The sequence below is a fragment of the Macrobrachium nipponense genome, chromosome 30 (assembly GCF_015104395.2).
Source record: "Macrobrachium nipponense isolate FS-2020 chromosome 30, ASM1510439v2, whole genome shotgun sequence".
Taxonomy (NCBI): Eukaryota; Metazoa; Arthropoda; class Malacostraca; order Decapoda; family Palaemonidae; genus Macrobrachium; species Macrobrachium nipponense.
In genome coordinates, this window is record NC_087218.1 from 12,485,301 (window position 1) to 12,500,300 (window position 15,000).

General features: G+C 35.6%; 1 protein-coding gene across 1 annotated transcript in view; it reads left to right on the forward strand.

Annotated features, from left to right (window-relative positions):
* The window catches only part of LOC135202293 (uncharacterized), a 30,252-nt gene that overhangs the window by 4,646 nt on the left and 10,606 nt on the right, over nucleotides 1-15,000 (forward strand). The window contains exons 2-3 of the mRNA XM_064231612.1: nucleotides 1-209; nucleotides 14,122-14,254. The exon at nucleotides 1-209 is cut by the window's left edge and continues 45 nt beyond it. Coding sequence (XP_064087682.1) covers nucleotides 1-209; nucleotides 14,122-14,254 — 342 coding nt within the window. The remainder of the gene's footprint in view (nucleotides 210-14,121; nucleotides 14,255-15,000) is intronic.

Genomic DNA, 15,000 nt, shown 5'->3' on the forward strand with positions numbered 1-15,000 from the left:
TGCGATCAGGAAGAAACGCCACCCTCGAGTGTCAGGTTGACACTTGGCCGAAGCCACTGTATTCTTTAGCCTGGTGGAAGGACGGAGCCCAGTTCTACCGAGTAGCCGTTACCAAGAGCTACCATCAAGTCGAGGTGACAGCTCACCCGCTGTCGTCTTCTAATATTAACTTTGCCAAGCTCTTTCCCTTGCCTGACGTCAAAGTGGAGGTTAGTATTACTTGCTATTTTTATTGATAAAAATGATTTTCTTACTAATACTAAGGTTGAGAAGAGTAGACTATTTTCTTATATTGTAAAATGCTGGAGCTTAGGTTACTTTTATACTAAGGTTGAGAGGAGTAGACTCTTTCTTATCAATATTCTAAAACGATGGATCTTAGGTTACTTTTGTACTAAGGCTGAGAGGAGTAGACTTTTCTCATCAATATTGTAAAATGCTGATCTAGGTTACTTCTTTTATACTAAGGTTGAGAAAGAGCAGACTCTTTTCTTATATGTTAAATGATGGAGCTTAAGTTACTTTTATACTAAGGTTGAGAAGAGCAGACTCTTCTCTTATCAATATTCTAAAACGATGGATCTTAGGTTACTTTCATACTAAGGTTGAGAAGAGTAGACTCTTTTCTTATCAATATTGTAAAATGCTGGAGCTTAGGTTACATTTATACCAAGGTTGAGAAGAGAAGACTCTTTTTCTTATCAATATTGTAAAATGCTGGAGCTTAGGTTACTTTTATACTAAGGTTGAGAAGTGAAGACTTTTTCTTATCAATATTTTAAAATGCTGGATCTTAGGTTACTTTTATCTTTAAGAATGGGGTGGATAAATATTTTGATATTAAAGATAAGGGAAAGATGAACCTTTCAGTTATTCAGATTAAAGAGTACGATATCTGATACCATCATCAAGAAGATTGGGATTTTTGGATTATTAGTATTTATAAATGTGGAATATTCCAATTATAGGCTTAAAAAAAGGGATATTTCGATTATCAAAATTACGTATTAGCGTGCCCTTTGGATTTAAGATGAAAAAAACAAAGCGTGATTTTGCAATTATTATGAATACATAATAATAATAATAATAATAATAATAATAATAATAATAATAATAATAATAATAATAATAATAATAATAATAATAATATCCTTTATTTCAGCTCAGGGCCATATACATGGAATATACAAAATACGGACAGTAACATACATAATCTAAATACATGAGACAACATGATAAAAAAATGAATAAACGGCACTATCCACACAATAGCTGAGGTAGCATAAAGATAGTAATCATAATATTGGTAATGATAGTAATAATATTGGAGAGAGAGAGAAAAAAGCATTGGGAGTTATAACAGTTCGTGCACAGATTATATAACTTAAATTTCAACTAGAGACCTAAATTATATGATTAAATTCTCTAACATTCTCCACTGCAAGATTCTCTTTTCATCTTCGGCAGCCTAATGGCTAATGCTAGTGTAAAGTTACCGATAATATTGATGGCATCCTAAGCCACTAACGATGTAAACTTATAATACACGAGCATTATGAACACATTTCACATAGCTGTGCATTAATGATGAGGAAAATTTTATTATCGAAGACGGGAACTGTTTGATGAATAATTCCTTTTGTGCCAATGGTTTCGGAACCAAAACACCCAAAATTATATACTCAGTTTTTATGAAGATGTCCAAGCTTACTAACAGCAGTGGTAGTAAGAAAATAATTATTCTACTTTTTCTCCTCTTCGTGTTTTTCTTATTAATGTATATATATATATATATATATATATATATATATATATATATATATATATATACATATATATATATATACTATATATATATATATATATATATATATATATGTATATATATATATATATATATATATATATATATATATATATATATATATTTGTCTCCCTAGTTACCAGACAAATTAATAATAAACGTGTACAAGAATCATTTCTATATATGTATAATGCAGTAAACAAAATTTAGGAAAATTATTCAACACCTGACACGAAAACTGAAATGAAATTAATGTTATACTTACAGCGTCTGCCAACGTTCTTAGAAGATAAATAAAAACATTATACTGCACCTAAAGTTTAGCTGAAGAATTACGAAGGTAATTAGCTCCATTAAAATGGAACTATATATCCAACCGACCCGAGAAAAAGGCGGCAGGGGTCAAACTTCTGTTCATCCCTGAAGTAAATTCGTCTTTATCATGCATGGAAATATATTTCAAATAAGAAACTTGGACGATAATGAGTCACATGATGCCTTCGGGCTAAGATGTAAGATGTTTATCATAATGGAATTCTGTCGCTACCGGAGGAGCAATTAATGGTTCTAAAAGTCTATCATTTTCTTCATTAGTTAATTATGGACGATAATAAAGTAAATGGGAGTATCATTATTCATTACATGAATATGCTTACACATGTTTATATACATGAATACATACATAAATACAATGCATGCAAAAAATACATGCACACACAACATATAAGTATGTATACATATGTGTGTGCTTGTATTTTCTTTTGCAATATACATACATATTTATGTATATGTGTATTATATGTATGTATTTATGTATACACATATGTGTGTATGGATATTCATGTAATGAACAATGATACCCCATTTAATTTATTATCGTCTATAATTAATTAATGAAGAAAAGAATAGACTTTTATAATCATCAACTCGACGAATAGTTGTAGACGCAGGTCGAGTGCGTAAACCACCTCGAAACAACTCAGCACGCGCCATTATTCAGCGTCTGCAAACCCTCTTGAGTGTATCCAACACCCCCTCGTAGCGCAACTGTAGATTCTACGTTTTATACTGAAGGAAACGTGGTCACCTCCCCGTTGTCAAGGAAATATCCTGTGACTTCCATGCAATTGCTACTCGCACCCGCCTCATAGAAGATTGTAGACTCCTGATTTATCACAGAACGTATCCTAAGATGATATACCGACGACATCACCTCTGTTGCAAAGGCAGTCCATAGAATTGCCATTCGTGTGTAGACTCGGCTCAACCTCTGGTACTGTAGAACGAAGTCGTTTCCATCGTCACCATCATATGAAGTTGGGAATTCTCTAAAGTCATTGTGTGTCCGTATTTAAAAACCGTATTTAAAAAGTCTACATGATCATAAAATAACTAAAGTATAGCTTTACCCCACAAATCCTTCATTAATTAATATACTCAATCTCCTAGTCAAATATAAAAAATTTCCCACTAATCTTTACCTACTGAATCCTCGCAAGTAATCTCATATCTGACAAACACACTATCAAAAGAGAACCCATAATGTCTAACAGCAAAAACCCCTTTTATTGTTTATATAACTAACCTCCATGAAATGTAATGCCGAACACCCTTTCTATCTAACTCACATACCCCGACAAATTATATCTCCTATCTAAAATAGAAATGCTATTTAGAGCTTAACCCCAATTACGACATCTCTCGTAGGAAAAGAAAAAAAGAAAAAAAAGATAATAACAACAATAATAAGTGAGCTTTCCCCCATTACACAGTGCACACAAGAGAAGAAAATATATATATATAATTCAATATCTTTCCCAAAATACAATATGTACCGTTACCGCATTTGCTACCGCAACAATCCCATCGACCAGAAACGACCGGAAAAGAACCCCCTTACAAAGAACACCTCGGTGGAATGCCATAGTCAATAGAGAATAGTACAAATCTCCAAGTAATCAACTCCAAAGGGAAAACAACCGGATTCATCACAGCATTATCAGCAAAACTCCACCTGTGAACACTATAGATTTTTCTAGGCAGACTTGCAACGCCATCATGCCCCAAGTATCATACACACAGGAATAGTCACATGTTTATCATCACGTTTCTAAGCTAAAACAAAAATTTGCCGTATTTCTAACAACTTCCCACTTAAAATATGAACCACGAAATCTTACGCGAAAACGCCGCAGATTTGCGCATAATAAGAAAAAAACAGTAGAAAGAAATGAAAGAGAGAAAAAAAACATTAAAGCATTTCGCCACCAAATTGCAAAAAAAAAACAGACAGCAAGAAAAAAAGAAAAAAATGCAATTGCGCAACAATATATTAATCACCACAACCAATTCTTTTCAATTTCGAGATATGTGTTATCCTCGACCAACCTGTTTTTTCTTCTAAGACTACAAATCTATTTCCAATTTTCTTCTCAATGACTTTAAAAGGACCTTCAAATTTCGGGCCTAATTTGTAGTTCAGTTCATTTCTCATGTTAAGTTTTAAAAATACCTTGTCTCCAACATTGATCTTGGGATCAGATGTATTACTAATAATTTTCTGTACCATCTCTCTGGTTGTGGATTCGAGATTACGGCTGAAACAAGCAAGTCTCTCTCTCACTGTGGATACCAACGCCTCGATCGTATCCTCCCCATGATGAGGTATAGTTAGCAAATCAAATGTGCCTCGTGCTGGGCAACCAAACAAAGTTTCAAATGGAGACATTTTAATGGAATCACTAAAATACTAAGTCTCACAACATCAACATATCTGTCCCAATTCTTATCATTACCACCTACAGTTTTCCTGAGAGGACTTTCCTGTTTGCTAATTCACACAACCCATTAGCCTCAGGTCTGTATGGAATAATTGTTACTTTCTGTATCCCCATGACTTCCGCTAAACATTCCAAAGTTTTGTTCACGAATTCTCTACCATTGTCAGTCAATAGAACTTCGGGTGAGCCGTATCTGCAAATGATACCATTGAAAAACGCTACAGCTACTTCTTCAGCCGTTTTATGCTTAAGTGGGAAAATTTCTACTATACTTGTAAGTTCATCTATTATCATTAACAAGTACTTGTTCGCATACTTGGACTCACAAAAATTCCCCAGGATATCCATATGTATTCTCTGAAAAGGTCTACTCGGTATAGGATACAATCCTAATTTGCATGAAGTTATTCTTGCAGGCTTATATGCGTTGCACACTGTAAAATTTCTCATAAAATTTTCCACATCTTTCCCCATGTTTTTCCAAATGTATTTAGCACGAACCTCATCATACAGTTTTTCTATTCCCAAGTGTGGACTACCGAACCTGCAATGAACTATATCCAAAACCACTGGAATTAGGACTTTCGGAATTACGATCTGTGTCGTATCTCCTTTACTTTCACTGGTTCTCAATTTATATTTAATTTTTCTGACCAATAGATTACCTTCTAACTCCAAACCTGAAAAAGGCAACTTATAATGTTTCCTGACTAATTCCCCTCTAAGAAACGCTTTCGCGTCTGCTAGAATCTCGTCTTTGCTCTATGAGAGACATATCCCATTGTATAGCCTCGCTAATGACTTGAGGTGACTTAGAATTCTCCCGTGTCGTGAAAACTTCTAGTAAGAGCATCTGCAACTAATTTGCCCTCTATATATTTGAGCTTTGCATCAAAATCTCTGATAGTCAAAAACCACCGAGCTCTTTTAGGCGACAAATCAGGTTTATTAAAAAGATCTAATAATGGCTTATGGTCTGTAAGAACTTCTACTTTGTTCCCCATCAGTAACATTTTGAAATGAACCAAGCTCGACACTATTGCAAAGGATTCTTTATATATGGTAGCCATTGATCTCTCGTTGTTGCCCTTTGTCCTGAACTTCCTGCTATAAAAGGCTATGGGATGGAATTTCCCATCAAACTTTTGCATAAGACAAGCACCTATACCTTCCTGGCTGGCATCAGTCACTAATGTAAAAGGTTCCTTAAAATCTGGAAACTTCAAAACCGGGGGATTCATTAGCGCATCTTTAAGCTTTTGAAAACTCTCCGCCTAGGGTTCCTTCCATTGAAATTGAACTTCTTCCCGCAATACATCTGTTAGGGAGCTGCTATAGTAGAGAACCCTTTCACAAACCTCCTGAAGAAACCGGCGATACCCAGGAATGACTTAATCTCTTTCTTTGATCTGGGGGTGCGAAAATTCGCTATTGCTTTGACTTTATCGTCATTTACTCTAACCCCTTTCTTAGATATGACATGGCCTAGATATGTAATTTGCTTTTTCAAGAACAAACACTTGGCTAGCTTAATTTTCAACCCCGCTAATCTAAGTCTCCTAAGTACTTCTGTAAGCACTTCCAGGTGTTGCGCGATCGTGTCTGTTACGACCAATATGTCATCCATATACACAAAAACATTTTTGCCCAATAACCCGTGCAAAACTGTGTTCACCAACCTGGTAAAGGTCATCGGACTGCCCAATAAACCGAAAGGAATTCGCGTAAATTCATAGTGTCCCTTGGGCACTGAAAAAGCGGTATATTCCTTGCTACTTTCACTAAGAGGGACCTGCAAAAAACCCTGCGCCAAATTGATTGAGCTATAAATATTATGTCCCCAAATTTCAACAAAAAGATCTGGTATGCACACGACTGGATAGCGGTCAGGGATCGTCTTCTCATTTAAATGTCTAAAATCGACGCATACGCGGACAGAACCGTCCTTCTTAGGCACCGCTAGCAAGGGAAAGTTGTAAGGAGACACGCTAGGTCTAATGACTCCTTCTTCCTCTCATCTATTGACTTCTTTCTCTACTTGTTCTCTGATTTTGAAAGGTATGCGATATGCAGGAATATAAATAGGTTTTGTGCCACTCTCCAAATTTACCTTATGCTCTAACACATTAGTCAACCCCAATTTATCAACCCCAATTTATCACCTTGTAAGGCTACCGTATCCCCAAATTCTGCCAAGAGCTCGCTTACCACTTCAACATGTTCACTATAATCCGCATTAGCTAAATGTTCTCTAAATATCCGTTTCCTTGATTGCATTTCTGCCTCTGAAAACCCAGGTTTCCCCTCTACAGTAGCCCCTGAACCAGTATCACGACTCCAATCTTGGAAATCCAATATATAAGTATTCTTCTGGTAACTCCTAACTGTATCATTACAGTTTAGCAATTCCAACCACGTGGTCCTATCCATGGCTACCCTGTTCACCGATGCTGTGCTAATAACCCCTCTAAGCCTCTCGCTATTTTCAATAACACACACATCCGTAGGTTTTCTCAATTCCTTCAATTTCACTTTTACCATAGTCTTTGAACCAGGTAGTAACACAATATTCTTGGATAAAACACCTCTATATTTGTGGTTAGTATCTCCCCTTTCCACCACCCCATACACATTACCACCCTCAGTATCATCCCCAGCATTGTTAGTATCAGAAATAATATCAATATTAGTATCCACATCCCCATCCATAATATCATCACCACAATTGTTATTGCCGTGAACTCTGATAGAATCCCTGCAATCATTTCCCATATCACCAAGCACATCTCCTTTTCCAATAATCTCCATGTCCTCCGTTCTAATTGATGTCCTCATAAGGAAGAAAAACACCAGGTATTCTGACTGTTATCCCATTAACTCCCACATGGATCGAAATCTTGTGTCTCCTACACGCAGGATGACCCAGCAAAAGTCTGTTGCCCAACGCAATTCCTTTCATTACCAAAAATGGTTCTGTTAGTACTCTGTCACCAAGAGTAAACTGTATTTGAACGCAACCCAGATTATTTAATCTATGGGCTTGCACATCACACACCGTCTCCGTTGATGGTTGCAAAGGGCAATTGGAAAACATGGAATGATACAAATTATATTCCATTAAATTTATAGACGCTCCTGAGTCTATAAATATCGGGATATCCACATCCCCTACTGTTCCATAAACTATAGGCGGCTCTGGGGCGTCCCCCACGAGACCACAATGGCACATACTAATCACCTGTACCCTTTTTGTTGATCAGCCTTCCAAAAATTTCCCCGATCCCTTTGCCCTCTGGTTTGACCTGCCTGGGAAGTCCTCACATTATAATTACCAGAACCTTGTGGTGTAGGCCTCCCATCTCTCCGTATCTGAGACAGACAGGATTGCCAATAGTGATCGGTACTCTTACACATTCCACAGTATTTAACTCTACACAATTTCTTTGGATGCCCTGGTTTATTGCAGATGAAACAGCGCAACTGCTGTTGCCTTTGATCGATCGATCTTTTGTTATATTCAACTTTTGCACACAGACAGGGAGGAGAAAATTCTATCTCTTTGCACCCTATCTCCCGGGCCTGTCCCATTAAAAATTGTACTATCTACAGTGGGACATTTAGACATATGTTTCTCAATTTGGGCATAAAGTAATTCTTCGTCTGAGGTAGGTTCAATTTTTTCATCAAAGCTATTCACTATTGCATCCAGTACATTGTGCAAGAGCATCGAAAAATGGATCGGTTTATGTAAGTTATCAAGTGAGACACTACTTCCTGTAACCCATTTAGATTTTTTCAATTTTCCTACCCAATCTTCCACTGAGTCAAAAAGTTTTGAACTATGTTCTACGAGGCTATTAGTGCCCTTCTGTATTTTATAAAGACCCCTAAGGTCCCTCACTATATCTCCGTATTCCTTTGAGCCATAAGCTGTTTTCAAAAATGCTTGCAAATCAGTCCAGGTACAACATTTTTCAAATTGGAAACTTCTGCAACGATAGGAGAGATCGCCTTTATAGAAATCTAGCAAAGCTTTCGCCTCTCTAAACACCTCTATATCATCCGTTATATTCTTTGTGCTTAAATAATTATTCACACCATCAATAAATATTTGCACTGGCTGAGATAACACACCATCTACCATTCCACTGAACGGGCTCATGCCCGCACTCATGTTCGTTACGTGATGTAGCAGCATTGTGGTAGTCTTAGCATCCGCCATTTTTTCTCTTTACGGAAGCTCTTATGTTCTATAAGATTCCCCGATCTCAATAACATCAATGTATTTATATACACACAAAACCCAATCCAGAAAAATTAATACAAATTTTCCCCAATAATGGATAACAAAAAACAAAGGTGCCCCCTGCGCCCAGTATATCATCCCATGAAAACAACAACAAAAAATAGTGAGGGGATAGAAAAAGGAAAAAAGGTGCAAAATGCTTACTAAGCGATCCAACCCAGTGACACTCAGAATCTCGCCTCTCTCTCTCTCTCTCTCTCTCTCTCTCTCTCTCTCTCTCTCTCTCTCAGGGCGCGACTCACAACAACCAAAAACCCTCGCTCACATCATTACAATGTACGTCGAATTTCGAGAGACATTAAAACAAAAACACCCTTCGAGTAAATTCATCACAAACAAAAAAGATTAAAAATAAAAAAAAAATGAAGAAGGAGAAAAGAAGAAAGAAAACTTGAAAATACACTCACATCTTCATATGACTGGAAACCAAATTCGTATACGCATCGCAAATATGTGTAGCCTATTCACCACACTTGTGAAACACTTTAATATGTCAAAAATTAAACTTTTTCCCCTCACGTTTTAAAACACTGGTTTTCATGAATCCCTAACCGGCTAACACTGAGATGCAGAGAGATATCCAAGTAACCCGACACTTTCAACATCAAACCAATCCATTGAATCAGCAATAAGAACCCCGAGTTGCCTGTGATATGATTATAACCCCTTTTCCTACCAAAAAATATATGTCTAACTAGTCACCAGTCTCTTCGTTAGCTTACCTACGCCTATAAAATGTACAAAAAGCTTGTTAAACCACTGCCACCACTCTTACAACACCCCCCCTTTTCACAAAACTACACAAATTAACAATTCTTACCTGTGGCAGCAGGTGCCCTCTATCTGCAAGCATGTCACTAGGCTCTTAAGCTCACAAATCAAATACAAAATACTATTTATTACCCTAAGCAGATGAACATAAAACAGAACAAAATGATTAATAAGTCATAGTGATAAAACCCAAGTCTGCCCCACAAAGAAAACTAAGTTATCATTCCACTCTCCTGGCTAAGTGTTCACTCCCAGACTCAAATTGTTAATTGTTACATTGTATTAGCCAAGTTAGGGAATCCCGTCTCTAATATCATGGAATAGAGCCCATATGTAATAAAGATATATAACACAATATTAAGTAAAGAGATACACTTCACACTTCTCTTTTTTCAAAGGCAATATTAATAAGAGACATTTACATTTCACTTCTCTCTTTTCAAAGGCAACTGTTTCTAAGTCATTTACAATATGTGCCATACCTTGAGATGGGGGTTTTCTCCCAACACTTAGCGTTCGCTCAACCGTCTTTCTTCCTATCACAAAGTAATGTGTCTTTCCCTCAAGTGCCTCAATCGGTCAGACCTGTGACATCCATACAAACAAATGTACATACCCACCACGCCTCAAAACTGCCCCTGGCAACAGTACGGACAGCCACCAGCTTAAAAACGCATACGCATCAGATTCCTTAATTCAAGGAGGCTGTCTCTACAGCTCACTCTGTCTCCAAACAAGAGTAGCTGACACGATATGTAATTCACCTAACACATCAATTCATACCTATAAGATACATATATATATATAATATATACTATATAATTATATATATAATATGATTATATATATATATATAATATTATATATAATATATATATATATATATATATATATATATATATGTATCTTATAGGTGAATTATATATATATATATATATAATATATAGGTACATAAATATATATATATATATATCATATATATATATATATATATATATATATATATTGTGACAAAGTGCCAACTATCTGGTTACTACACTTACTATTCATTAATTGTTACCTCACAACAGCCAGGCACCTGAACTCTCATCACAGGTACTAAACGACTGAATACTCTAAAGGCAACAGCGATCCCTTAACAACTTACCAGTAATGTAGAAAATCAGACTAAGTTCATCAAAACAGGTGTTAGGTAACCTTGTAAGTAATTAAATTACCGAAAGGGCATCACTCCATCAACAACTTAAAAAGTCTAAGAATTTCCCTTATTTCATAAGTCTAAGTACTTCCCTGGTTCTAACTCACTTCAAGTAAATTGAAGAAAAACAGATTAATTATCCCTCTATGTTTCTACCTAAGCAACACTTATAAAAATGTTAAAATACAAAAATTTATTATTAAACTCAGAATTTATAAGTGAAATTCACAATATCAGGGAAAATTACTGTTACTTGAAAACAAATTAAAGTTTAATTAATTCTTGAATCAATTAAGTAAAATTAAATCAAAATTAATTTATCACAAAATTCAAGAAAATTAATTCAATTGAAATTCGAAAGTGTTAGGTAATATTTGAAATTTGGAAATTAATTCACAAGTGCTAAACATCAATGAAACTTAAAAAGAATTCTAAGTAAATGCAAATTAATTCACAAGTGTTAAATTCAATTAGATGTGCAAAGATTAAGTAATAAAAACAACCAAATTAATTAAATTGTGAATGCAAATGAAAACACAGAAAAATGTGGAAAACACCAAAATTGTAAAATGCACTAATCACACAGAATACAAAATAAAGACACACTTCAATAAGAAAATGGATAAATGCACCAAAAATAAACACTTCAAGAAGAAAATAGACAAATGCACTTCAAATAACAAACACAAAAATTTGCAATGTGCAAAAATGTAAATCGTTTCACTCAAACCATTGTAACCATTAGTTATTAGTTTTTACCAAACCATTGTAACCATTAGTTATTAGTTGCAACTAACAAAAATATAACACACTTTACCTTCTTGGTATACCAATTTCTTTCTCTAAAAAATTCACCAATTCACAGTATTTCACAAAATTAGGCGCCGTTACACACACTTGTACAATGTTTGTTCAGATTCCACAAAGAGCATTAAATAATACTAAATAAACTCTAAGAAATATCAAATCTGAAATCTAAAAGTTATGGGTGACCAATTTACTTTACGTTAACAAAAGTGGCGTGGGATAGAGAGAGAGAGAGAGAGAGAGATACGCAAGGAATCCCAAGTCTATAATATCTACTTTCATTTCGCACAAGAGCTGGGCAGTGGATCTGGCACAAAACGTTTTGAGTAATGAGAAAGATGATGCAATCTTCTAGAAACTTCGAAAATGACGCAACTTTACAAAAAAAATCGTGAAATCTGCACGTGGTTTCGGCAAAGATGGACGCATATAAAACCAGTCTACAGTCATGTACGTACTAGCTCAACAAAGACACGTACCCGATTGAGACTTAAGTCGAGCAATAATTAAGATTGACATGTTTTTAAAAACAACACGGAGACTGCGAACTCCTCTAATCTCAAGGCGATGAAAAATTACTGAAACAACTCTAGCTTCGAACGGACAAAGATAATCTCTCTCTTTCTTTACATTCTACGTTGTATGCTCTTTTACATTATGTTATGCAAAATCCTGAAAATGTGTTGCAAAAAATTCTATATATAAACATTTTATATAGTCAAAGAGGGGACACATGCGGTTTTGAAATAGCAACATATATACATATATATATATATATATATATATATATATAATATATATATATACATAACTACATATATATATATATATATATATATATATATATATATATACATACACTCACCCGTACATAAATATAACTGTATATATTACCACATAAAGATACCAATACACATACACACACACACACACATATATATATATATATATATATATATATATATATATATATATATATATATATATATATATGTTATGCGCAAAACAACACATACATGAAAATGTATATATTCCTGTAGAAATAATTACACGACCACATAGTTTTAGCAGAACCAAGGAAAAAAAAGAGTAGTGATATGACAGTACGAAGTAAGTATGACCTTTTCAGCATTTTATAAACAAAGTACAATTAACTCATCTACTATGCTCATTCGTCACCTCATCCCTTTATAAACGATTGAAGATATCTTAAGGCAAATTTTACTGGCACTGACTTTGTGGTTCCTTTTTGTGGTACCTTTGACCAAATCCGGACAATAGTCGAGCGAGGCTTTCCGGAATTGGAGTGGGAGGTGCAACTTCAAGTGGCCCCTGAGATACATTTTTCACAGCTACAAGTTTCATACTTGATTCAAGTCTGAACTATTCAACGACCACGACGGCGAGGCAAGAATGGGAATCGAATATTAATACCACACAGGCGTTTAATCTGGGGTTATGTCGCGATTACTCGCATCATCCTTTCTCTTCTATTGATCACTCGAGCAATTTCACAGATGCAGCTTCCAAATTGATAACGCAATAGGACCAGGGTGGGGAATGAAAGTTTTAAGGTATCGCCTTAGCCACTGGAGCAACACATCCGGGTCACCCTCCTTTTCCTAAAAAAGAAGAAAAAAAAATCCTCTTAAACTTCTGTGTTAGCATATATACTTCAAAATGAAATGCCCAATACCTTTCTCATAATAATGAGGTATACAACAGCAATAATAAAAAGGCAAACAACAGCTATGTTACGAAACCTAAGCGGAATTTCCCGAAAAAACAACAATTGTAAGTCATGATAGGAATCATCAGAAAATCTTCAGCATTATTAAAACACAAAAGGGTGTTTGCAGCGTCCCTTCTGCCCTTAACAGCACACATTTTTTAACCTTTTACCTCACCTCCCTTCCCGCTTCCTTTTTTCTTTCTTGCTGTCCAACTGCTCTCAATATTACTTCTTAATTCATCTACTATATTTTAAGGATCTCTTTACCTTCCAGTCCGACCACGCCACCTCCCATGTCTCACTGAATGACCGGAAGTGCCCCACTGCTTGGCGTGACAGTCTATATTTCAGAAGGCCAAAATTAAAATATCATCTTCTTCAGGCTTTAAAAATGAGGAAACAAAATTGCTTATAGGTTGTCATTGTCCTTAAGCTTCATAAAAAAACAAGATTATATAATAAAATTACATACAATACTCTAACGTCACATCATCTTTGGTCAACGGATGTCGCATCTAACATAATCCATGTTCACCTTTATCTAACTTTTCATCTGTTTTCAAATGATCTATCCCTCCCTTCAACAAGACTGTGATGTCGCGTCTAACATAATCTAGTATGTTCACCTTTACATAACTTTTCATCAATTTTCAAGTGATCTATCCCTCCCTTCAACAAGATGACTGTTATTTACCATACATGACCTGCCCATGGTGTCCGTAGGTAGGACGTCGCATGGGGGAGGTGGTCCTGCTAGAAGTCGGCGTCTCAGCTTCGGGGACATATACGTGCGAAGTCGTCACGGACTTCCCAACCTTTTCCCAGAACCTGCTGTCGTCCAACCTCACCGTCGTGGGTAAGATTGGCGCATTTCAAGTAGCGTTTTCTTCCATCCGCTTATTCTTAAAAGTATCGCAGAAATGGCGCGAATTCTAAGCCCCCGTAGGTTTGCTCAGTTCTTTTTAATTCGTTGTACCCAAGAAGGCTGTATTATCTGAGATTCTATGTTCATCCCGATTCGTTTGACCTCGTTTTTGACCTCACCGTCGTGGGTAAGTCTGGTACATTTCAAGTAGCGTTTTATTCCATTCGCTTGTCTTATAAAAGTATTGCAGAAATGGCGTGAATTCAAAACTCCCGTAGGCTTGGTCAACTTTTTAATTTTGTTGTCTCGAAGAAAGTCTCATTATTTGAGATTCTCTATTGATCCGTTTGACCTCGATTTTGACTTCGGTTTTGGGGTCATTTCAGATACGGTGCTCACTGACGAAATCATTCCCCGCGGTAAACAGGCTCTACTAGGGTGGTCACAAAGATGAATGATGGATTCATCTCCTCAAACTTGAGTCTAAAGAATTAAGATTATCAATGCATTATTACAGCTAGGCATGACTGTGACTAATTGATTATCTACGATTAATGCAGGAGTAACTTATCTAAACTGAGAGTTTAAGAATTTTGAAAAACAGTTATTTCTCGTGGGTCAAATCAATCTGATATGCTGTGCGCCGTCGTCTTAATTAAATATTTCCATTTATGTTTATTCACTGAACTGCGAGTCTTTTGAAAATATTCATTGGTTTTATAATATATATATATATA